The sequence below is a fragment of the Plecotus auritus genome (assembly GCF_963455305.1).
Source record: "Plecotus auritus genome assembly, chromosome: 3".
Taxonomy (NCBI): domain Eukaryota; kingdom Metazoa; phylum Chordata; class Mammalia; order Chiroptera; family Vespertilionidae; genus Plecotus; species Plecotus auritus.
The window spans coordinates 17,555,237-17,579,410 of record NC_137772.1 but is presented as its reverse complement, the minus strand read 5'-3'; the positions used below and the strand labels follow the sequence as shown (position 1 = coordinate 17,579,410).

At 46.3% G+C, this 24,174-nt stretch overlaps 1 protein-coding gene across 2 annotated transcripts; it reads left to right on the top strand.

Annotated features, from left to right (window-relative positions):
- Window positions 1–13,109: 13,109 nt before the first annotated feature.
- On the top strand, window positions 13,110–21,185 carry PPP1R3B (protein phosphatase 1 regulatory subunit 3B). 2 transcript variants are annotated; one of them, XM_080661841.1, is made up of 2 exons: window positions 13,110–13,348; window positions 17,372–21,185. In XM_080661841.1, the coding sequence occupies exons 1-2, from the start codon at window positions 13,212–13,214 to the stop codon at window positions 18,252–18,254; spliced, it is 1,020 nt and encodes a 339-aa protein (XP_080517967.1). In that variant the 5' UTR covers window positions 13,110–13,211; the 3' UTR covers window positions 18,255–21,185. The 2 variants fall into 2 exon arrangements, with proteins under 2 accessions (XP_080517967.1, XP_080517968.1); XM_080661842.1 differs by lacking the exon at window positions 13,110–13,348 and adding an exon at window positions 13,945–14,051 and having other exon boundaries at window positions 17,372–20,973.
- Window positions 21,186–24,174: the final 2,989 nt, after the last annotated feature.

Genomic DNA, 24,174 nt, shown 5'->3' with positions numbered 1-24,174 from the left:
GGCCTGTCTGAAGTGTCCGTGCTGATCAAGGGTGGCTGCTTCCGTTTGCCCTCCATCCTTATGTATAAGCCTTGAGCTGGCTGGTTTAATCTCCCACTTGGTTCTCTTTCCCATGTGGCTTGGTTCTGTGCTCGGGTGGAAGAAAGCATCCTTCTGATCTTCGAGGAAAAGATGTCCCGTGCATATCTGTTGGACCTATTTCTGTCCTAGCTCTCTATGAAGGAATAACATTACACGGAATTGCATCATGCATCATGCATGTCCTAATTCTGTTAGAATTTCTTCTCTAAAATTGCAGTCGTGGTCACCTGTGTTTCTTTCTTTTTCTCCTTCACTCCTTCCCGTGTGGTATATGACCATCACAGGAAGCATGAGTTCTCAGGGCAGCCTGGGAAAGGCCTGGTTCTATCCTCAGAGCCAGCTTTCCTCACTGCAGGCCTGTCCGAGCCTTCAGGACGCTCTCCAGCTCTGTGCATCTCCAAACGGGGCTCCAGTCGGTCACTGTCCCCAGATTTATTTGATCCCCAAAAACATACTACGGTAGTGACGAACTTCCCAAGAAACTGGTATTTCATCCAAGGCCCTTTCGGGGAACAACAGGGTACAGCTTCCTTATGGTTTTTCCCTTTTGTCTTTATCCAATCTTCTCTCGAACGTTTCTCTAAATATAAAATGATTTTGCAGGGTTTTCCTTTACCCCGTTTTGGCTTTCCCTCAGTCAAAAGGTCTGACTCAACCGAATAGGTATTAAATACATTTGAAATTAAAATTAAATTAAATACCTTTAAGTGTTTGGCAAATAGAGAGAGGCTTAGGAAATCTCAGGCCCCTGAGAGCCGTGATAAGGAAGCACAGCCCCTGGTCTGCCTCCCTGGGCGAGGGCGAGGCGGGCTCCGGCAGCCGGGCTGCAGTGATGCCTGGACGTGCTTCTGCGTCATTGTCCTACAGCAGCAGCGGCCAGAAAGCACTAGAAACAGCCAGTAAAGGTTTCCCCAGAATCCTTAGACCCCTAAAGTTGTGACTTCCCAACATCTTTGGGAGCCTTGAAATATTAATTACTTTTTTTTCTGTAACATTTCATTTATTCATAAACATGCCAGAGGGTGCATGTTCACGCTTTAAAATGGAGTGAATTTGAATTAAAGTTAATTTTTGTTTTCTGTTTCGGCAGGATAGCTTTGAGGCTGTGTGACTCCCCGAGAAAATTGTCTGGTTTGAGATCCCAGAAGTCCTTGAGGCACAAGTCGAGGGGAACATAAAATGTCCAAGAGGACCCAGGCCAACCTGTTTTCCTCCTCGCCACCACCCCTCCCCTGAGGTCTTACAAGAGTCATTTGCTTCAAATGTCAGCCCTGGCCGAGGGCCATGGAAGGGCCCGGAGATGAGAGGATGGGGGTCAGCCACCCAGGAGCCTCCTTTCCCCGCCACAAAGTACAGACCCAAGTGAGACCCCCCCCCCCTTTTGCACACTGTAGCTCTGTGCCCCACACCCCCTGGTGTGACAAAGCCAGAGACCACAGAAGATGTCTAGCTGCCGTGACCCCAAGGTATTGACCATCTAAACAACTTTCACAAGGTGCTTCTGAATAAATGGGTTCCTCCCAGGTTCCCTGTGGAATCCCCTACCTTCACTGCAGGTTGCTTTATTTTTTATTTTTTCTGCTCTCCGGGGATGTGAGGTGTATTTAATTGTTTGGGGTAGGAAGACTTTTTTCCACGTCTGGCTTCCTCCTGAAAACACAGATATTTGGCACCGTTCATCTATTGTGTGGCCTTTCCCTTTCACCCCGTGCAAGCCTCAGAAACCTCCTCCCCACGTGCCCCCTGCCTTCCTCCCTTCAGCCCTCCAGTATCCCCCCCACCGCCCCCATTTCCTTCCTGCCCACTGTGTAGCAGCCGCCCAGGGAACCTGCAAACCTCTCCTTCTCCAGCCAGAGCTGCAGCAACGAGTAACTCAATCATCCCCTCCTTACTGCCTGCCTGTGAATGAGGTGGTTGTCCCAGCAGTTAAATTGAATTAAGGGCTATGCTTGCAAAATCCAAAACTTATTCTGCTGGGGCCCCAGTTAAAGCCTTGAAATTTAATTTAGCAGATGGGGAAGCAAGACAAGCAGTCCTTGAGGTGGGCCTCGCAGCCTTTTCCATCTGGTTGCTGGGAGCTGCAGCCCGATGTGGTAGGAATAGCCTGGACTTGGGGATCAGACAGATTTGACTTTGAATCAAGACTCAGCCATTTGCTGCTGTGTGAGCCTAGGCTAGTTACTTAACTTCTCTGAGCCTCAGTTTTCTTACTTATAAAAGGGGGCCCATAGAAGTACCTACATTTATGGTGATGGATGGAGACTTGACACACGATACAGATGATGTGCTGTGGAATTGTGCACCTGAAACCTGTATAATTTTGTTAACCAGTGTCACCCCAATAAATGCAATAAAAAGCGGGGGCGGGGAGAAATACCTACCTTTCAGGATATGGTATAAAGTACATAAAGTGCCTGGTCCTAAGTGAATGCTCACTGAGTGAAAGTCCTTACTGTTTAGATTCGGCCTGTGTTGTATAAAAGCAGGAATGAAGGTGAGGAGCTGGTGAGAGGGCTTTCCCCTGAGGAGGTTGCAGCTTTTATTTTGCTCGAGTTTCACCAGATGGCTGGACAATGATGGAACCGAGGCCAACCTGATCACCGATAATGCCCAGAGCTGTGTTTCCTAAGGCTTGCCCATATTCCTACTCCCTGCCTGATGGAGCGTGAGGGCAGCAGCAACTTGGATGTCTCCTCCTCAACTGTTTGTGTCTTGCCTGGTACCAAGTACCCCTGTCCTCCGGCCCTTCCTGCTGGTGACCATCATGTGTAGAGGAGGGGAGAGAGCACTACCAGACCCCTGAGAGGATCTCAGAGAGTAGAAATCCTCCTCGGAGCACAATGGACTTCTGGTCACCACTGTAGGGTGCTAGGTACTTGGTCTCTTCGGCTGTCTGTCCTGACCAAGAGACAGCATCCTATTCCCCTCCAGAAGTGCAGCTGGCAATGGTGGTGAAGGGGGAGGCAAAGGAGAGGAACTATTCGTTTCTTTCTTTTTCTTGGAAATACGAGGTGGCGGTAACATTATATGAAACCTGCTATGGATAAACAAGTGATGGCACCTTTCGGGGTCTCTGTTTCCTCACCTGTAAATGGGGGGTGCTAGACTAGATGACACAAAGTCCTTTTAACTCTAGCAGCCTATGGCTTTTCAATAGGATCTATAAACTCAAGTCTTGGCATTTGGAGTGAAATTAAGGAGACGACTTGGTATGTTGAGCTCTTCCACCTGAGCAAACACTACACCCACAAAGTGTAAATTCCCACTGGCAAGGAAAACAACAGGACCACCCCTGGAGTGGGAGAGGTGAGATTCAAGACGTCATTGGGAGGGAGACCGCTTTCTCAGCAGCAGAGAGCACTACCGCTGCCAGGCGAGATGGTCTGGGCAGCATACACTAGACTTCTAAGTGTGATCATGAAACAAAATCAGCATGGTGGGTAAGATGGACCTACTTTTTTTTTTTTTTTTTAGTACAACTCTGTCTCATTGCTGCAGTTTGTAATGTGTGTGTGTGTGTGTGTGTGTGTGTGTGTGTGTGTGTGTGTGTATGTGTGGCGGGGAGGGGGGAATAGGACGTTATACAGAGAGAGGTCATATGCACACAGAAAGTCAACTTGGTCAAATATAAAATTGTTTTCGATGCTTCTCCATGGTTTTCTGACAGCTAGTACTACAAAGAGGTCCAAAATCATCTGATACTTGCTCTTACATTAATAACTTGTTGCCCTGCCAGTGTGACTCAGTGGTTGAGTGCCCACCTATGAACCAGGAGATCATGGTTCCATTCCTGCTCAGGGGACATGCCTGGGTTGCACAATTGCATGTTTTTGATATCCATTCTTTTTTTTTCATCTCTCTTCATATACCATCTTCCTAAATTTTTAAGACCTTTTTTTTTAAAGAGTAGTTTTAGGTTCACCACAAAATTGAGAGGAAGGTACAGAGATCGCTCACATAACCCTTGCCCGCACACATACATAGCTTTACCCATTATCAACATCACTCACCAGATGGTGCACTTTTTAACCCAGGATGAATCTACATTGAAACATCATGATCACCCAAAGTCAATAGGGTGTTCACCTTAGAGTTAACTCTTCGTATGGGTTTCCAGGGGTGGGCAAACTTTTTGACTCGAGGGCCACAATGGGTTCTTAAACTGGACCGGAGGGCCGGAACAAAAGCATGGATGGAGTGTTTGTGTGAACTAATATAAATTCAAAGTAAAGGAGCGGAGGGAGAGCAAGAGAACCCTCCGCTCTTTCAGCTCCGCGGGCCGGATAGAACAGCCAAACGGGCCGGATCCGGCCCGCGGGCCGTAGTTTGCCCACGGCTGGTTTAGACAAATGTATAATGACATATTTTCACCTTTATAATACTTTACACAGTATTTTCACTGCGTTAAAAATCCTAGTGTTCCACCTATTCATCTCTCCCTGACCCACCCCTGGAAACCACTGACCTTTATACTATCTCCATAGTTTTGCCTTTTCTAGAATGCCTTTGGTTGGAATCATGCAGTATGTAGCCTTTTCAGATTCTCTCCTTCCACTTAGCAATATGCACTTAAGGTTCCACTATGTCTTTTCATGGCTTGATAGCTCATTTCTCTTTAGCACTAAGTAATATCCATTGTTCGGCTGTACCAGTTTATCCATTTACCAACTGGAGGATGTCTTGGTTGCTTCCAAGTTTGGGCAATTATGAATAAAGCTGCTATAAACATCCATATGCAATTTTTTTATGTGGACATATGTTTGCAACTTTTTTAGGTAAATACTAAGAAGCGTGATAGGTGGGTTGTATGAGGAAATTATGTTTACTTTTGTAAGAAACCATCTTTTTGTGGTGGTAGAAACCAATAGGATTCTTACTTCTCTGGGGAAGAGTGACAGAAATTGGGAATAAAAGGGACTTCTGTGGTGCAAGTGGATAGGTATTATGACAATTTAATAATCTATACACTTAAATTTTGTTTTCTTTTCAAAATGCATGCTAGAGTTTACTACAAAAATTTTATGTGGAAGAACTACCTAAGAAAGCAATAAACTGTGTAGAATAAATGCACATATTTCTAAATAAAATTTTCTAAATAAAAAAGAAATTATCTTGCTAACATTTCAGCTAAGTCTCTTCTCTGTGTGTGGTTTTCTGTAATTCATAAAGAGCACGTCTTCTTGCAATTGACGATATCTTAGATTTTTCTTTTGTTTCCTGTAGTAAATGTTTTTCAGAGGTCAGCTCTTTTTCAGTTTTTAGACATAGTCTTTTCTCTTTTTTTATAAGTTAAATCTTAGTTGTTGTGTCTGTTCACCTACCCTCAAATGAAGGGGTATTTGGCACAGGAGTGATGCCCCTGGAATATTTACCATGTGCTTGATAGTTTACAAATATGTCAGCATTTAAATGTGTGCTTTATTCTCACACACCCCAGCACCTTACACCAGAGAGAAAGGTAGATCTTTTTTCCTAAGTATTGGCTCTTTTAGCCCTAACGAGGTGCTAACAGCTCCTTCCTGTTAAAAACGTATCTGAAGAAATTGCCCCATGTAAGCCTTGGGAGTCCTGGGTCCTTCCAGAACAGGTCCAGAACTGTCCAAGATTGGAAGGGGATAGAAAAAGGGGTTTCTATAGGTTTGCAGAAAGATACACCCCAGAGAGTGGGTGAATTCCCAGAGCCTGTGAGCTGTGGGATCTGAGGTTTCTACAGGTGATAGAAACTGACACCCTGCTCAAGTGGAAGGGGCTTAGATCTGGGACTGCCTGACCTTCACAACAGGCCTGCCAAGGAGACAGCACCTGGAACCTGCCTTGAGCAGCAGCTGCGGTGTGTGGTGGGGACCTGACCTCCACAGAGAATGGGCTGTAGGAATAGCAGCGTTAAGAGCAGGGACCACAGAGTCTAAGTACAAAGGGCCTGTTCCCAATTTTGAGGGGCCGTGTAAGCCAACTGATACTTAGCTTCTTGCTGCCCTTGGGAAGTGGAGGGTTAGGATCCAGAGCTTATTATATTTGTTTTTTAAAAAATATATTTTATTGATTTTTTACAGAGAGGAAGGGAGAGGGATAGAGAGTTAGAAACATCAATGGGAGAGAAACATCGATCAGCTGCCTCCTGCACACCTCCTACTGGGGATGTGCCTGCAACCAAGGACTATGCCCTTGACTAGAATCGAACCTGGGACCTTTCAGTCAGCAGGCTGATGCTCTATCCACTGAGCCAAACCAGTTAGGGCTATTGTATTTAAAATAATCCAGACATGTAACTTTCACTGCACTTGCGTTTTATGGAACAAGTCATCCTGGTTACACAAAATGTTCCAGGAAATCTTCAGAGTACCTAACAGGCAGGCATTAGCATTCCCATTCTACAGATAAGAAAACAGAGGCACAAAACTGGGAAGTGATTTTCTCAAGGTCCACAGCTCATTGTGGCAGAGTCAGTATTCAAATCCAGGACCAGCAGATGACCAAGCTCTTAACCACTACATCTCATTATCTCTAGGTCTTGAGAGTTATGTGAGCCTTCATCTCTCCATGTGTCTTCCTAGGAATTTTAACAGCAAGTTCAACCAGAAATCTCCACTTTGCTATGTTTCTTCTTCTCCTAACCTATGACTTTAGATTGTCCCTTCAAGTTGATGACTAACGCTGCTTTATAAGAAAGAGGAATGCTTATTTACTATTCTTTGAAATGACCAAAGAATTAATAGAGGAAAACAGAAACAATAATAAATATTGTTGCTAAGGCTTAAGATATGATTATGTCTATTTCCAAGGCTTAGATGAAAACAACGTCCAAGTTCGGCTTTCCATATTTTATAGTCCTGGCTACCTACCAAGTAAGACTCATACGAATAGTTAGTTTTCAGGTTGTTGTTTTTGGTGAAGTGTAATTTTATAACAAACTTGAGCAGCCTTTACAACAAATGCACTATTGTCCTCCGCGTTTTATTATGCAGTAGATGAAATGGCCACGTGGGACGATGGCTCCCTCCCTGGCCCCTGAGCGTGGTGCCTCCTTGGAAACGCCAGCAAGGCAAGGGGCTGAGAAGGAACATTCTCAACATGTGGTGACTTCCCAGCCTTCACTGCTCCATTTCTAGCTCCAGAACAGCCCGTGGCTCTGTGTGGAGAACTGGTTACCATGAGTTTGGAGAAGGAAGAATGCAGTCTTTAAGTCGTAATTCTCCAGAGGCTATCAAGTGATCATAGGGAAAAGCATGAAGTCAGTCCAGCTTCTGACTCTAAATTTCAAAGAAAGCAAGGCGCGATTGAAAATTAAAGTGGTTGGAAAACAGCGTTGGTGCACATTTTAAAATCACGGTACGTAAATACTTCGTTTTTTACCTCATCTCTCAAGTGAGTCATTGTTTTCTTAATACGAATTATATCATCGCCTGTTTCTAAGAGGATGATCCAGGCAGTATTGTAAAGACAGGATGGAACGGGCTGAAGAACAATTGCTTACACAAAACCCCCAAGCGCTTGCTGTAGCTGAGGGATCTGACCCCAGGCACGCAGCAGAAACAGCCCAGACCTCGGGACCAGGCACGCAGCGGCCAAATGGGCTGTCCCAAGCCTAGAAGCAGAGTGACATGTTCTCACACAGAAACGTATGCCACTTGTTGTGAAAACCTGGAAGCTATCCATTGCATCATATGTATTTAGTTACATATTTAAACGTAATTTATGACCACACCAGTCACGGACAGGGAATAAATGAGCGAAGAATATAAATATATATCCTGGGTTCTGCCTAATTCCTTTTAAGCCTGTGGCAAAGTGATACCGCCTCATTCCCAGCCTCTCCACCTTCTCTCTGACCAGCCACCACTTAATACCATTTTAGTCAATAATGTGGGTTATGAAGTCCTCATTTATAACACAAGTTGGCTGTGTACTTTGAGGTTCAATGCTAAAGCAAACGATGAGGAATGCAGCTATTTTCACCCAGGTATAGAATATATGACTCATTAATCAAAATTCTCATACAGCTTTTTTGTCAGATGAGATATATAATTTTCCCAAAGTCCACAAGTCAAGACGTTAGTAAGATTATTTAACTCTTAATTTTCTCCCGTAGTGGGAATAAAAAACCAATACTGATCTTTCTAAAAAACAATTTGGCAATATAAATCAAGAGTTTGAAGAATGTCTGTCTGTACTCTGTGGGAAATGGTTATAAAAAATAATCAGGGGTGTGGACATAGATTCAAAAAGTGTATTTACAATAGAGAAAATAATGAAAAAAGATCTAAGTGCCCCACAATAAGAAAATAAAGTATGATCTCTTTTTTTAATATATTTTATTGATTTTTTTACAGGGAGGAAGGGAGAGGGACAGAGAGTCAGAAACATCAATGAGAGAGAAACATCGATCAGCTGCCTCCTGCACACCCCCTGCTGGGGATGTGCCTGCAACCTAGGCACATGTCCCCAACCAGAATCGAACCCGGGACCCCCCCAGTCCACAGGCCGACACTATCCACCGAGCCAAACCGGTCAGGACAAAAGTATGATCTCTTTATATGAAGAAATATTACACAGTCATTAAAAAGCTTGTCTAGCCCTAGCTGGTTTGGCTCAGTGGATAGAGAGTCAGCCTGCGGACTGAAAGGTCTGGGGTTTGATTCCCACCAAGGGCACATGTCCAGGTTGCAGGCTTGATCTCCAGTAGGGGCATGCAGGAGGCAGCCAATCAACTATTCCCTCTCATCATTGATGTTTCTATCTCTCTCTTCCTCTCCCTTCCCTTTCTGAAATCAATATATATTAAAAGAAAAAAAAAGCATGCCTGGCCCTGCTGGTGTGACTCAGTGGTTGAGTGTCAACCCATGAACCAGGAGGTCACCAATTTGATTCCCCATCAGGGCACGTGCCCTGCTTTCAGGATTGATGCCCAGTAGGGGGCATGCAGGAGGCAGCTGATCAATGATTTTCTCTCATCATTGATGTTTCTATCTCTCCTCTCCCTTTCTCTCTCTCTAAAATCAATAAAAACATATTTTTAAAAAGCATGTCTGAAAAATTATAATAATACTAATACTAAATTATGATAATACTAAAACTGAGAAGCAGTCATTAGTAAAAAAATTAAGATATCAAACTTCACATATTCTATGGTTGTGATAATCTAATGTTCATGCATAGAATAAATACTGAACGAAAAGACAGTGAATTATATTGGTAGTGACTGCTGGGTGGTGCTGATTCTATTTTCTTCTCCACATTTTCCTGTATTTTCCATAATTTCTACAATGATCATGTATTAGTTCTATAATCATAAAAATAATAATACAAATGAAAGTTATCATGTCAGGTTTGTACAAAGCTCTGTACAAGGTAAGAAGCTATGGAATAGAAGTTGCTCTATATACATAGCTCTTAAAAGAGTGGTCCCCAAATTAAACTCACCCAGGTTCTCAAAAGCCCTCAAGGGTGAGGAAAATGCCCTGATGAGCCCTGGACATGTAAACCAGCCTAGGTCTTCTCCCAGGCTAAGGACACATCCTCCATAGTTAGAGGCTTACAGAATAACCTCCGTTAAAGTATGCATCTGCCTAACGCATAAGACATGACCTAGCAAGTCACTTTCAGTCAAATCTGAACGAGGGGCAGAGGGCCCCAGGTAACACGATGCGCCCAGAACATGTCTTCGGCTCTGACAGGTGCAAACAACTTCACTCGTCTAAATATAAACCGACTCGGGCAGTTTGGAAAGTCTTTCTCTCTTTCTATTCTCATCAGGCACAAGAATGTTCTCTTTTTTAGTTCTGACCCTTGGTTATTTTTATTTAGATTTGCTCTGCAATACTTTTTATTCAATGAGAAGCAATGTTATAATTCTAAGAATGAAAAAAAACAAAACGATTTTTCTCCCAAAATCTTGGCTGACGGTAGGACCTCGGTTTGGGCTGTCTTTGAAATGTGTTAAATTGAAAAGGAGTTAAGACATTAACAATATTTTTAAAAAACATTCTGGATGAGTACAAAGCTGATGTTAACACATCCTACAGAAACGTTGTTTTAATCAGCAGAGTAGAAATTCTTTAGCGGAAGGTAGAGAGCTCTGGACCTTTGCCAATTGCTGCCATGCTCTCTCCATTACCCCTAAACTCTAACTCCCCCTTCAGGATGCTGTTCAGTGGTCACCTCTTCAGTAGCCTTCTCTGACCTTCCCCACTCCCACCGCACCTCCACTGCTACGCATGCACAGCCTTCTTGCTAGCTCCCAACACAGAGAGATTTACCTTCCATGCATTTATCCTACATCGCTATTTAATCGCAGAGCTTCTTGAGAGTAAGATACTTTTCATTTTTTCCATCTCTAGCACCAAGATTTACAGTAGTTATTCAATAATGTGTTGTTGAATGAATGAACAAATGTGTAAGAAGGAACTGAAGGAGTCACCAATAAGCCCACATTGAAGGAAGAAAAGACAGTGCTACCACTAATAGACCTGAAAAAGAAAATAATAATGATTAGACAATGCTAATCTTTTTTATTTATTTGCGGAGGGGATGGTTGCCTTATTAAATGAAATTAAAACTAAAATGCCAGATGTTATAAAAGAAATTTGGTATGCATTGGCTAAAGGGTTGAAATTATCCATTTTCACTTTCTTTCTGCTCTAAAATGAGAAGGTGAGGCAAGATCTCCGTGTCCAAGGGCCAGCCCAGCTGTCAGGTTCTGGACTCTGGGACTGCAATGCATTCTGCTGGAACAGCCCTCCAGACCTTGTACCCCAGATCCATTCTGATCGCAAATGAAACTGAGCTCTTTTCAAACTCATAGATGCCACACTCCTACCTACCAAGACTGTGGTGTGCCACAACTAAGTTTAGCCCCACTCTCCTGGTCTGAAATAGTCATCGAAACCACAGGGGAAATTACTACCCATGGTTTCCTAGATCTATGTAAGGAAGATGCTTCCAAACCCTAATGCTGTAAAATTGTATTTACTTGTTCCAACTTCTTCCCAGTTTGGTGCAGATCACCCTTTGCCTGCATACATTTTGCAATACCTGTTGGCTCTTTAACTTTGCCCACTCCGTTAACATGCTCACTACGCTCGAGAAACGCAGCCAACCCTTGGCTTAATAAATTTTCAACCCACTCATCAGCTATTAAAGGGGGGTTAGAATTGGGAAAGGGAGTATTGCACAGAAGCTTTATTTGCCAACCGCCTACCAACAGCTGATTTCGCAGGTGGTCCTTTATCAGATTTGCCCATTGAAAGAGAAGAAAGAGGACTAATGATCGCCCTTCAGACAGGGAGACTATGTCTGGGGAAACTCTGTAAACTGAAGGCCTGTATTGGATTACTGTAACCGACCAGTGTTTTAGTCTTAGATCCCTAGTAAAATTAGGATGTGCTCTTCTATCCCTGAAAGCAGAATTTCCCAAATACCACATTCAACATAATGAATTTTCATAAAGCCAAATATATCCAATGTAAAGGACCTTACTCTGAGAATACATCCTTCCTGCATTCTGTTGTTATTGCTGTTAAAAAGAACATTTTTTTAAAAAAAATAAAAGGATAGTAACAGAAGATGTTGTTTTTTGGTTCTTTTTAATTCAATGTCTTTACTTGGCACTTTAAAAAGCTGGCACGCCTCTATCAGCTTCCCAAAGTTATTAACGTTAGAAAACTAGGATCCTCAGCCCTAAAGTGACCAGCTCAAAGCTGACTGATCATAAAGGAGATTATATAAATGACTATATAAATGTAAATTTGTTATTCTCATAGGAGAGGAGGGGCTATTGGTCTCTTAGAACTTCATCATTCTCTATATCATAGAGATAGATCATGGAAGCCCTGTAGGTCCAGGTCATTTTTTAAAAAATCTTTATTGTTGAAAGTATTACCTATGTCCCCTTTTCAACCTATTGACCTTTTCTAGCCTGTCCCTGCCCCCTACCCCCTGCCCCGGCCTTCACACCCTATTGTCTGTGTCCATGAGTTATGCATATATGTATACAAGTTCTTTGATTGAACTTTTCCCACCCACCCTCCTCCTGCTTCCTCCAGGTCATTTTTTTATTAATTTCTTTATTGATTAATCCAGGTCATTTTTATAACAGATTCAAGTCAGGTAATTTCCTCTAAAATATACCTACCTGAGAAACCCTCAACTATATACATGCAGCCCTCTGTGAGATGGGTTTAGTCCTTTGCCCCAATATCAACATTATTTTTTAAAAATTGTACTATATTCCTTTCACAGTAATACCTGGACCATGACAGGCACAAAGCAAGCATCCAAGAATTGTGTTTTTGTTTTGTGGGGGTTTTGTGTGGGTTTTTTTTTTAATATATTTTTATTGATCTCAGAGAAGAAGGGAGAGAGAAACACCAATGATGAGAGAGAATCATGGATGGGCCGCCTCCTGCACTCCCCACACTGCTGATGGAGTCCACAACCCCCGCATGTGCTGGGACCAGGAATCAAACCATGACCTCCAGGTTCATAGATCGAAGCTCAACCACTGAACAACATCAGCTGGGCTCAAGAATTGTTTGGACCCTATCCCAGGATCTGGGAATAGCTAACCCAAAGAATGCCACCGAAATAGCCGGGAAACACAAGTCTTTTCTCAGGGCTCCCCCTGTCTCCGCAGGTGGTAGGGGAAGTCACGGTCCTCCGTGAACCCCGCAGCTAAAGTGCAGATGGAGGCGGGGCCCGCGGGAAAGTATAGAAAGGTTTGCCCCGCTAGGACTGTGCCTGAAAGAGGAAACTCCGTAAACCTCTCGTGCCCAGGCCTCCTGCTGTAATGGGCGCTCTTCTGCAGGAAAGTGCCTCTGCCCCCTGGCGCCTGTCCCCCGGCTTCTGATGAAACAGCGACACACCGCCTTCCCTGCAGCCCCGTCCCTCCCGGCGCCGGGGGTCACGTGGCGCAGCGGTGCTCTCCAGGAGCGTGGCTCCCCGGCCATTGGCCGCCGCTCGCGTCCCGGCACGCCCATTGGCTGCGGGGGGCGTTCACGTGAAAGGGGGTCTGGGATGGCACCCCGAGAGGGGAGAGGTGGCCCAAAAGTTAAAGGGAGCGGCGCGGCGGCCGGCAGCCGGAGTCCCGGGCGGCGGGCCGTAGGGAGGCGAGCGGGCTTCTCGCGCGCGGACGGATGCGGCTGCCGGTGGAGGGCACGGACCTGAGTCTCGGCCCCCGCTCCTGCTGTCGCTCCGGCTGCCCCAGCCACCCTGGCACCAATGCGGCCGCGGGCTGGAGCCTCTGCACCTCGGGGCTTATGAGCTGTACCAGGTACGTCCTTCCGCGTCCTGGCGTCCGAGCGCGGGGTCATGGCGGCGAGGGGCGCGCAGTGGAGACCCTCTTTCGTTCCTGCCATCTGCACTTTCTCCGTCCGACTTGCAGTTACGCTCCAGGGTGGAACACTCTAGACGGGCTCCAGGAAGCTGTTGCTTCCTCGTGGAGCGGGCAATCCAGGGGCTAGAGGTGGGATGGAACCTGCCCGGACCTACGTGCTCCCCCGAGGTGCGGTCCCCGGGGCTGGGGCTGGGACTTAGGGGTACCCTTGCCCTCTATTGCCCCTGCAGAGTGTCTGCGGAGTTGGGCGATGGGGTCTGGAGCACAAAGAAATGTCGATTCTTCTCTCCCAGGGCCGCGCCTCCCCGTAAAACTCTAGGAAACACACTTTGTAGTCTCTCAGGCCGCCGGGAGAGAGGAGACATAGAGCGCCGCGTCAACCCTGTCCCCTGGCCTCAGGTCCCCACACTGGGGCTGTCCTGATCCGGCTGGGCCAGGCGGCCGCGTGGGGGCGCTCGCGCGGCGCGGCTCGGGCCGGGGTTACCCCTCCACCCCGCCCTGGGATAATAGTTTGGGCTCCTCCTCCCTCTCCAGGAACTGAGCGTTGACCGGTGGTGGCGGCTGCCCCTGCCACCTCCCTCAGGGCTCTCCGATGCAGCTCCGAACGAGCTGGGGAGGGGGCTGCCCCGCGGCCTCAAAGGTAGGTGCCCCGACAGGCAGAGGAAGATCTTAGAGGGGGTGGGGGTGGAGGTGGGTCCGAGAGGGATCCAGGTCATAGTGACCTGTAGAATCTTCCAGCCTGGACGCTCCACTCTCTTGAACACAGAAAAAGGGGTGTGGACGAGACTCTGCAAAAGAGGAGATAGAGGGCCTAGAAGGACATACTAGAAGATTTGGGGGCGCGTTATGGCATTGTTTCCTGCAGAAGGGAAGAACATTGAGGAAAGACTTGACTTGGGAACTGGAGAGTTGCTAGAAGGTGTTGGAGCCTGTGGTTTGTGTGGCCAGGCCTCCCTGGGAGACCCAAGGTGCAGAGAAGAGAGCGAGCGTGAGGTCTTTGAGCTGGGGTGCAGAGGAGAGAGGAAATAAATGGTTCATTTGGCAGGGCTGCCCAGGAGCCAAGAATGAAGGAAGACAGCTGGAGGCCTTACCACAAACTTGAAGTTGAGGTACTTGGGGAAAGTTAGTGGGAAGAGAAGAACCAACAGGCATTATGAGTAACGGTGAATGTCAGAGCCAGAAGGGGCCTCCGAGGAGGAAGCTGGAGCCCAGAGAGGTTGAGTGACCTGCAGCAGGTGGCACAGCTAGTGGACGCATGCCTAGGCCGGGGCTCTGTGTTTTACGTTGGACATTTCGATGACAGGGACTGTGCCATTTTAACTTACCTCTTCTCTGTAATATGCTGCCTCACCCACAGATATTCATCTCAAAGATGCTTCGGGTGATAATGACAGGATAGAATACAAGTGGCTTTTATGGCTGTGAATAAGGGCCCCATGATCGGAGTACAGAGAGAACGATGTCAACTTTATTCATACTGTGTCAACCGAACCTTTTGGGAGGGGATAAAGGAATGCTGAAGGGGTCGGTGACTGTGTCTTTTAAAAATTATAACCTGTTGCGACTGCTTACCTAATGTTTTGGTGTTCTTGGGGCGAAGGGAAGGGGGGATTAATGGTGCATCTTATTTTTCTGTCTTTACAGTACTTATAAAAGTACAAGAGAATGGAAAGGGAAATGTCTTGGCCTCAATACCAAAAAAAAGAAAAATTTTTTAAATTACTTACTATAAAAGGCATAACCAGAAAGTCAGTAGGTCAGCTTCCTGGAACCAGGAAGGTCATGGGGTTATTTTCTGTACAAGCCTATAGTTTTCGCAAGAGAAATCCCCATGACGTCTAGCCCTGGCCAGCTTGGGCTGGTGGTGTGTAATTTCCCCCTAGTGGAACAGGGAAAGCCTTGATGCAAGACTGTCCATGTTCTCTCGTTATTGTGGAGGTTTAGGGTTTGCCCCCTTTTGACCAGGAACACTGAAATCTACCCTTGGGCATGGCCCAGTCAGGCATCTTTTGGAAGCAAAGTTTTTGACCATCCATTCTGGTCGGAGTAACAACTGCTGATGCTTTCACGATCCTGTCCTGCAATGAACTGGTCTCCAGGTCCTATGCGCCCTGCTGGGTCAAATGTGTGTCTTCTCAGTCTGTTTCCCCCCTGGCCGGCCTTGGTTGCCCATATTCCCTGGTCTGCGGGAGGGAAAGGGCTGGAGCAGCAGGACAGTCTGTCAGGAGAAGGGGCCTGAGGTACAGCCGGGTGCATCCTGCGTTGGCACTGATCATTTTCATGCCACTTGAAGATAAAAATGCCTGTCCAGGTGCCTTCCTTCCAGGGGCGTAGGAAGCTATTACCTTGCATGTCTCTGTTGCTAGAACTACTTCTGGGTGATGGTCATTCCTGTCACAGTCCATTGGAGAATTCCTGAGCAGACGGTCAGGAAGGCCTACACTAAATCAGCACTTGGGTGATTGATTCTTGGAGAATGTTCCAGTTAATAAAAATTGGAATCTACGTGTGAGGACAGGCAAAGTGGCCGATAGTCACATCGTATCTGAGATTGAGGCCTCACCTCCAGTTATGGTCAGACTGAGAGACTGAAGGGGTTCTGGTCAGGGGTTGCTTGTGCAATGCTTCTGGGGCAGTAACCCTTGGGTCCAAAGGTAGTTAACCTCACTTTTGCTTTTCGTGGAAAAATGTTGCAAAACCGATTAGGCTCTAGAAGGTGCCAGGGGAATTGTTTAATTAGCTCTGGCTGGAACCTCACCTCCCGATCCCCGGCTCTCCTTGTTCTTATAGCTTAGTGGTAAAAGGGATCTCGGGCAAATTTAATTTACACTACTGGGTCCAAACAGTGTAACTTTACCAAATCTTCATTCTCTAACTGACCCCTTATTTTAGAATTCAGTTTACACAATATCTTGAGAGTTTCCCAACGTTTCTCTAATGAACTGATGGACTGTCTTAACGTCGTGCAGGAAAGCACGTACGGGGTTGGTTTGCAGGCTAGTTGGCTGGGCAGAGAGAACTTGCAGCTGACCTTGTGCTGACTCAGGCAAGGAGGAAGCGGCTGTGGCCAAGGAGGAACTCCTTCTCCCTCTGCTCAAACCCAGGTTGTCAACGGTGGACAGAGTAGGAGGGGCTTTGTCCCTGTTCAGGTTTTTATTTTCTCTCTTTTTTTTTAAACCAACTACCTGTGCTGAAGTTAAAGCTGAAGGTGTAATTCCAGTACACTCTAACAAAGTTTTGCAACCAGGGGAAAACTAAAATGCAAGTACTTTGCAAGTTTCCGTGTTTATTTGTTTTCATTGAACCCAGTGGTCAGCACTCTTAAAAGTTATCTTGCCCAATTAAGTCAGAATTCTCCTTTCCAGAACAATTGCATGGCCATAAGAACGGATAATAGAAAGCAAATGGCCCCTATAATTTTCACTCCTTTGACCTTGTTAGAGAGGAAACAGTAAGACAAATACCCTTTAAAAATGAATGTTTAATGGGTGGGTGGGAAGTGATCAACCAAAGAACTTGTATGCATATATGCATAACCCATGGACACAGGCAATAGGGTGGTGAAGGCCTGGGGTAGGGGCAGGGATGGGCTAGAAGGGGTCAGTGGTGGGAAAAAGGGAACATAGGTAATACTTTCAACAATAAAGATTAAAAATAATAAGATAAATGTTTAGATAACTATGTTATGGCTATTACTTATTGTTTTATTTTTCTCCGAACGTGTGTGTTCCTCCAGTTGGCCATCGCTAAGTGCCTGCTGCATCCTAGGGAAGTGCTGTCATTCTTTTGGAAAATGGGGTCAAACCCATTATGTCTCTGGCTTTCTCATTTTTTGTCACTCTCTTTGATTAATCTGGACCACACTTGAGTTAATACTGAACGGTAGCCGTGTGGACAGAGATGAAGAAAAGCAGCGTCAGTCTGATCTCATTGCTGTTTCTTTCTTTCTCCCTCTGCCAGCGTTCTAGCCTGTTCATCTAACCCCATGATGGCTGTGGACATAGAGTGCAGATACAGCTGCATGGCCCCTTCCTTGCGCAGAGAGAGGTTCGCCTTCAAGATCTCACCAAAGCCAAGCAAACCTCTGAGGCCTTGTATTCAGTTGAGCAGCAAGAATGAAGCCAGTGGAGTGGTGGCCCCAACCGTCCAGGAGAAAAAGGTGAAAAAGCGAGTGTCCTTCGCAGACAACCAGGGGCTGGCCCTGACAATGGTCAAAGTGTTCTCAGAATTTGATGACCCGTTAGATATTCCGTTTAACATCACTGAGCTCCTAGACAACATCGTGAGTCTGACGACAGCAGAGAGCGAGAGCTTTGTGTTGGATTTTTCTCAGCCTTCGGCAGATTACTTAGACTTTAGAAACCGGCTTCAGACCGACCGCGTCTGCCTGGAGAACTGCGTGCTGAAGGACAAAGCGGTCGCAGGCACCGTGAAGGTGCAGAACCTGGCGTTTGAGAAGACGGTGAAGATCAGGATGACCTTCGACACCTGGAAAAGCTTCACAGACTTCCCCTGTTCGTATGTGAAGGACACTTACTCTAGTTCAGACAGGGACACGTTCTCCTTTGACATCCGCTTGCCTGAGAAAATCCAGTCTTATGAAAGAATGGAGTTCGCTGTGTGTTACGAGTGCAACGGGCAGACGTACTGGGACAGCAACAAAGGCAAAAACTATCGCATCACCCGGGCGGAATTAAAGTCCACTCAGGGCCCGGCCGAGTCACGGAATGGACCCGATCTGGGAATCTCCTTTGACCAGTTTGGAAGCCCTCGGTGCTCCTACGGTCTGTTCCCGGAGTGGCCTAGTTACCTAGGGTATGAAAAGCTAGGGCCCTACTATTAGTGACCACGTGTGGCGGAGCCCAGCTGAGTGGGTGCAGACGAGCCCAGCTACAGTCACAGTGGGACGGAGATGGAAAGCCAAGAGAATAGCTGAACTGCCATTGGCACCCTTTCCGAGAAGAAAGGATCCTATTCACTGTCTCCTTCAACCAGCAAGTCCAGCCCGGCTTAGACCACAGAACCAGTTTCACACGCAGAGTGGCCGTGGTGTGCCGGTCTGCTTGGCACCCGTGGCAGCCACACGGTACGGGCAGGATGGTGCCAGAGAGGGTCTGGACAGGAGCCGGGCCCGCAGGCAGTGCTGGCGAGGCTAGAGGATGGTGGCTTAACCACGACGCGGCTCGGAGGGTGCCCGGGCTGTGTGGAGGAGCGGCCTAGGAAAGTCAGTCACTTGAATGTCACTCCAGCCCCAGCCACCTTCTGGCCCCTTGCTGTTCTCTGGCTTCTCTCCACCCAGCCAGGCCTTCCTACCTCTTGCTGCTGTCTCACGTCTATGTGTTCTTCACATTTTGTCTCCATGCCTTTTTTTTGTTGGTGTTTTTCTTCGACAGTTCATCGGATGTTCAGGAAAAGATAATAAAGGCAGATCGGCCTGGGAGACAGGCATTTCCTCGAGCTGGGCCCCGTGTGTATTCCGGTGGAGAGCAGCTCGCCGGTGAGCCAGAGTAACTGGCGTCCGTGCCGCGGTGCGAATTGCTGGCTCAGGACAGGCAGGACAGCCGCGAGTGGGACACGTTTCGCTTCTCCTCTTGGCTTTTGGGGGAGCTTTCTAAGCACTCAGACTTACCCGGAGTCACCAGGAGGCTCACTTACAAGGGGTGTTTCAACTTGCTCGGCTGGTTGGCAGGCGTCGCGTTCTTTATACAAGGATTTTTAGATCGCCCTTTCTGGAGACTCATCTTTTACACTGTGTTCAGGACATTTGGATTGGCAGATCCAATATATCCTCAAAGGCTTCCGAACATGTTTGCTTTTATTTTGACTGTGATTTTCAGGACCCAGGACATTTTACAAGCACCCAGGGACTTTGATTTGGGTGTCCTTATTTATGGTGTGTGAGTATGTGAAAGGGGCAGAGAAGGAAAACCTAAGTTCTCCCATGTTTGCCAGCTCTGAATATAGCAGACATTAATTGTTCTCCACCATACTGGACAAAAGAATTAAATATCTGGTGGGTCATGTGGTTGTGAGACTCCTGGAACTTTCACTGTCAGATGGATCCCCAGATCCTGTGATTATTTTGGGGCAAGACTGGTTTGTACTGGGGTGTTTAAAATATTTTTACATGTGTATTTGTAGAAGGTTTGGGGTTTTTCTGTTTTTGTTTTTGTTTTTGGAGATTAAATGACTGTCTCGTTTTCCTTTTGCCTGATTTACTAAAGTGAGGTTTTCCTAAGGGAGGCAGGAAGTGGGATGCACAGCTACTGGACTCTGCAGGCAGAGAGTCTCCTTCCGTTTGCATTTTCCAAATCAATCAGGAAACACCTCCCAGCTTCTTCATAGATCCTGTCGGGTGTCGGGCAGGTACGGAGTGTCTTGGCTCCTGGAGTTTGGTGGTGTTTTTTTTTCTTTGAACTTTAAAATGTGTTAACTTTTTAAACGCTCTTTAAGTTGTGCTTGATGTAAATCTTATTCCTAAAACTGGCTGTTACTAGTCTGCAATCTCGTGCTTTATTGTTTATGCCTCTCCCAGGTGGGCAGCACTGAGGGATGCCATGATAATGTAATTTATGGGAAAATCACATTTACTTCTGCTGAAATGGGGCAGAACTGTGTTTGATCCAAGCATATCTTACATCAAGTACACAGAGAGCACTTTGTGTTACAAATCTGGTGGTCAGAGCTATTAAGAGTGTAAATCTAAATTGAATAGAAGCCAAATTTTGATTTTGTTTTAAGAAGCCTCCCCCCTCTTCCTCCTCCATTTCAAGAAAGGTACAAGGTGACATGTCGTTGACATGACTACAGGTGATGAGATCATTCTGTGTTCATGAGAAAAACGCCTCAAGTGACTTGTGTATGGCTGTCAATAATAGTGATCCTAAGGCATTCCTGTGTCAAAATTTGAAATAGGGTAATTCAGTGATAAGTATCTCTTCTAAAACAGCCATAAACCCTCCCCCTCCCCTGCTTTGCTCCCAGCTCTCCCCAGATACTTTTGCTGGTGGCTCTGCTTGCACGCCCCCCCAGCCAGTGCACCTGGGACACTCACTTCACAGGGCAAGTCCTCACCCGCTTGCAAAGATCCTGCTCTCACTAAGGAATCTGGTTGCCCGACTTCCCTGTCAGCATTGCCATTCAGTGAGGTGGTAGAATCTGAAGAATACTGTCTCCTCCGAACCAAGCAGTCCTCCTTCTGTCCGGCTCTGTCCCAGAACGTGAGGAGCCTCTCCGTGGCTCACCCTCAGCCCACAGGTCTACACACTTGAGAGAGGGGCATGGTTCTCAATTGTAGACTTCCCTGCAGCCTGACCTGTAGGGTTGGCCCTCAGACAGCTCTTGGTTGTGATGACAAATGGCCTCCAGTCCGGGGTCCTTCCCGAGTCGCCCCGGAAAGCCCAGCCTCCTGCTGCTGGTGTGGTGCTCCAGGAATGGGCAAGCAGCTCCATGTTGGTTTCATATTTATTCCCCCTGTGCCCTGGGGAGCACTTGCAAATTAGGTGCAATAAATAAGCTGGACTATATAAAGATATAATAAACAAGCTTTCAGTGTTTCTTGGAAGAGATGAAGCATTTGAGTGGGTTTCTTTCTCTCTCTTGTTTAATATTCTTGTTATATGGGAGCTGGTGAGAAATAGAGTTATGTAGTTTCTCTAGAAATTAAATTTCAGAATCAAGGTAGAATTTATTTTTTTTCTCTGAAATGTAATTTTAATGGTGGCAAAACATGACTCTTTCAATGTTTTTTAAAGATGTAAAGTTTGAACTGCTAAACGAATTTGTGGTTTTGATCTTTGCATATAATTTGCTTTATATAAACAAGCGTCACTTTGTAGGCACTTGGATATATATATATATATATATATATATGCCCCAAAAGTGGTTGTTTGCTCACTTTTTAGAAATGCCTGTTTCTGGCTCTTAATGGACAGTGAATGGAAACCTTGGTTGTTTTTTCATTTGTTTCCTCTTTTAAAATTCCTCGACTGGATGTGGTTTGCCGGAACAGGCCTCGTGGCTCTGCTCTGGGAGGTCCCAATCTACTTATCTCTTCAGACGTGATCACTGAATGGGGAGAGTGAACCCGACAGTGGGACCTTACAGGGTCATCCAAAGACAGTTTGGCAGCTACTTCACTTCCTGAAGTGGGACACATCTGGGGCGGGGAAGGGTAGCTGTGGTTCTGGGCGGCTTTTCCCACTGTGGTCGGAAAGCATTGCAGCCCGGTTGTAAAGCTGTGAATGTTTTACAGTTTTGTTCTCAGTTCCTAGAGATTGCTGGGCGGGAGGGGGAGGCGGGCTCCAAGAATGCAGCTGTGAGGATGATGTTTCCCTTTGATGTCAATGTGAATGTCCAGCTGAAGTGACTCAGCTTCATTTGATGCCTAAAAGTGCCTTGTCAAGAAATTTCCACGTTTTAAAAAAAAAAAAAAATATTTTTGTACACAATGTTAAAGGGGAAATGCACTTTAAAATCACAAGAATGGATGTATTTTGTGTGGTATAAGAGAGTGGTTTGTATCAAATGCAAAAACATAATAAAGATAGAAAAAACACAACGGAAATTGTCCTATTTTCAAACTGCCTCTCTTCTGGGAGTCAGGCTGGGGAGGAAGAGTTTCAAGCCATGTGTCTCCACATACAGAGCACAGGTTTGCAAAGGGTTGGATCCCGACTGGGGCTGAGCCAGCGAAGCTGTGAGGCACGAGGAAGGGGTGGGGAACTGAGTTATTAGCTGATTAGCAGCTGATTAGAGCTCCGAGAATAAGTGCTGGCAAGAAGCACAGGGACCAGCATGTATATTTTATTTTTTAATTAAACTTACTGGGGTGACATTGGTTAATAAGATTATATAGGTTTCAAGTGTACATTTCTATGATACATCATCTGTATGTTGCATTGGGTGCCCACCACCCAAGTCAAATCACTTTCCATCACCATCTATTGACCTCCTTTATCTTTTGCCACCCCCCCTCGCCTTCCCTGTGAAACCACCATACTGTTGTCTGTGTCTATGAGTTTTGTTTGTTCATTGTTGCTTTTAGTTTTACATCCCACATTTGAGTGAAATCATATGCTTAACTTTTTCTGTCTGGCCTATTTCGCTTAGCATGTCGTTCTGAATTCATTTTTAAATATATTTTTATTGATTTCAGAGAGGGCAAGAGAGAGAGAGAGAAACATCAGTGATGATGGAGAATCATTGATGGGCTGCCTCCTGCATGTCCCACACTGGGGATCAAGCCTGCAACCAGGCACGTGCCCTGACCGGGAATCGAACCGTGACCTCCTGGTTCATAAGCCAACTGAACCATACCGGCCGGGCCTGAATTTATTTTTAATGACCCAAGGACCAGTCACTTCTGACCCTCTCACTGGCTCTTGGTTTAGTATATTCAAAGGTGGGAAAACTGTAAGTGACTCTCAGAGCTTTTAACTGCTTGCTCCCATTGTAACCAGCAAAGCCAGCTCCTGATGGCACCCCCTCTCCATTGGTCATTGACATCCACCCTAAATAAGATTTCCAGAGATGCCTCATTTCAGAGTTCAGAAGTGGGGATGGAGGCAGAGGCAAACCACAGCCAGGTGTTTCCTGCCCGTCAGTGTCCGCCGCCGGGGAAGGCAGCAGCGGGTCTGCAGGGGAGAAGGGGCACAGGTGAATAGGGACAAACAGTGAGCTCACACATAACTGCCTTCCCCAAGAATACAAACACTGTCCACAATGTCCCACCGTAGAAGTGGGAAGGGGACAAAAAGAACACTCTTTTATGAATGTCTATTTGAGATTCAGAATGATTTTAATAATCATATAATTCTGATTTATGAGACAGACATCTCAGACCATCTGGAGAAAAAAAAAAGAAGAAAGAAAGAAAGAAAGAAAGAAAGAAAGAAAGAAAGAAAGAAAGGGCACTTTCCTCGAGCAATGTTCCCAGAATAGCAAACATCCAGCTCTCTGAATAAGTCCGTTGAACGTGACTGCTGACCTGCCAAGTGCAAGGCAGTGCTGGGTGCCTTCTGGACCCCCCCCCCTCCCCCGGAAGAGATGTTCATGTTTTCGGGGAATCCACGGGAAGCAGTGTGCTCTGCTGTCCAGCGATGTCAGGAGTTGGGAAGCTTGGGTCTGGCCTTGACCCTGCCACCTCCTGTCAACTGTGCTGCAGGGGCTCTCAGAGGTCCTAGCAGGAATAGGACACCAAGGGCTCTCGCAGTGTCCTGAGTCCTTTTGAGAGTTGGCCAACGTGCCCCTTTTCCAAATGCTTCTAAGTACCAGGTACACGCTCTGCATTCTTCCTGAGATCCCAGGCATGAGCAGCATCCAGACAACGGCGTGGGCTTCATAAAGTGTCAGCGTTCCAGCTGGAAGGGCAGCAGGACTCTTCTGATGGGAAAGGACCCGCAGGCCCTGAGTGTGTCTCCTACAGCCACGTAGTCAGTGACGAAGCCGGAGAGGACCAGACAGGTCTGTTGGGTTTTTTCCAAGAATCATTCCCCCCAAACTGGAGTCACTCTCCCAGAGCTGAGACTGAAACGGTGATTCTGAAAAGAAGACCCTCACGTCGGAGATGCAATCCCGGGGGTGATCAAACACGTGCATCTGTATGTACAACAGGCACATCCCTCCCAGGGGCTTCCTCAGCACATACAAGGACCGCCGGCCCATGGAAGGGGAAGCTGGAGACAGTTCTAACCATGTAAATCTCTGAGACAGTTGACAACTAATGAAAACAAACATTTTAAAAACATGGTGTAGGACACGTA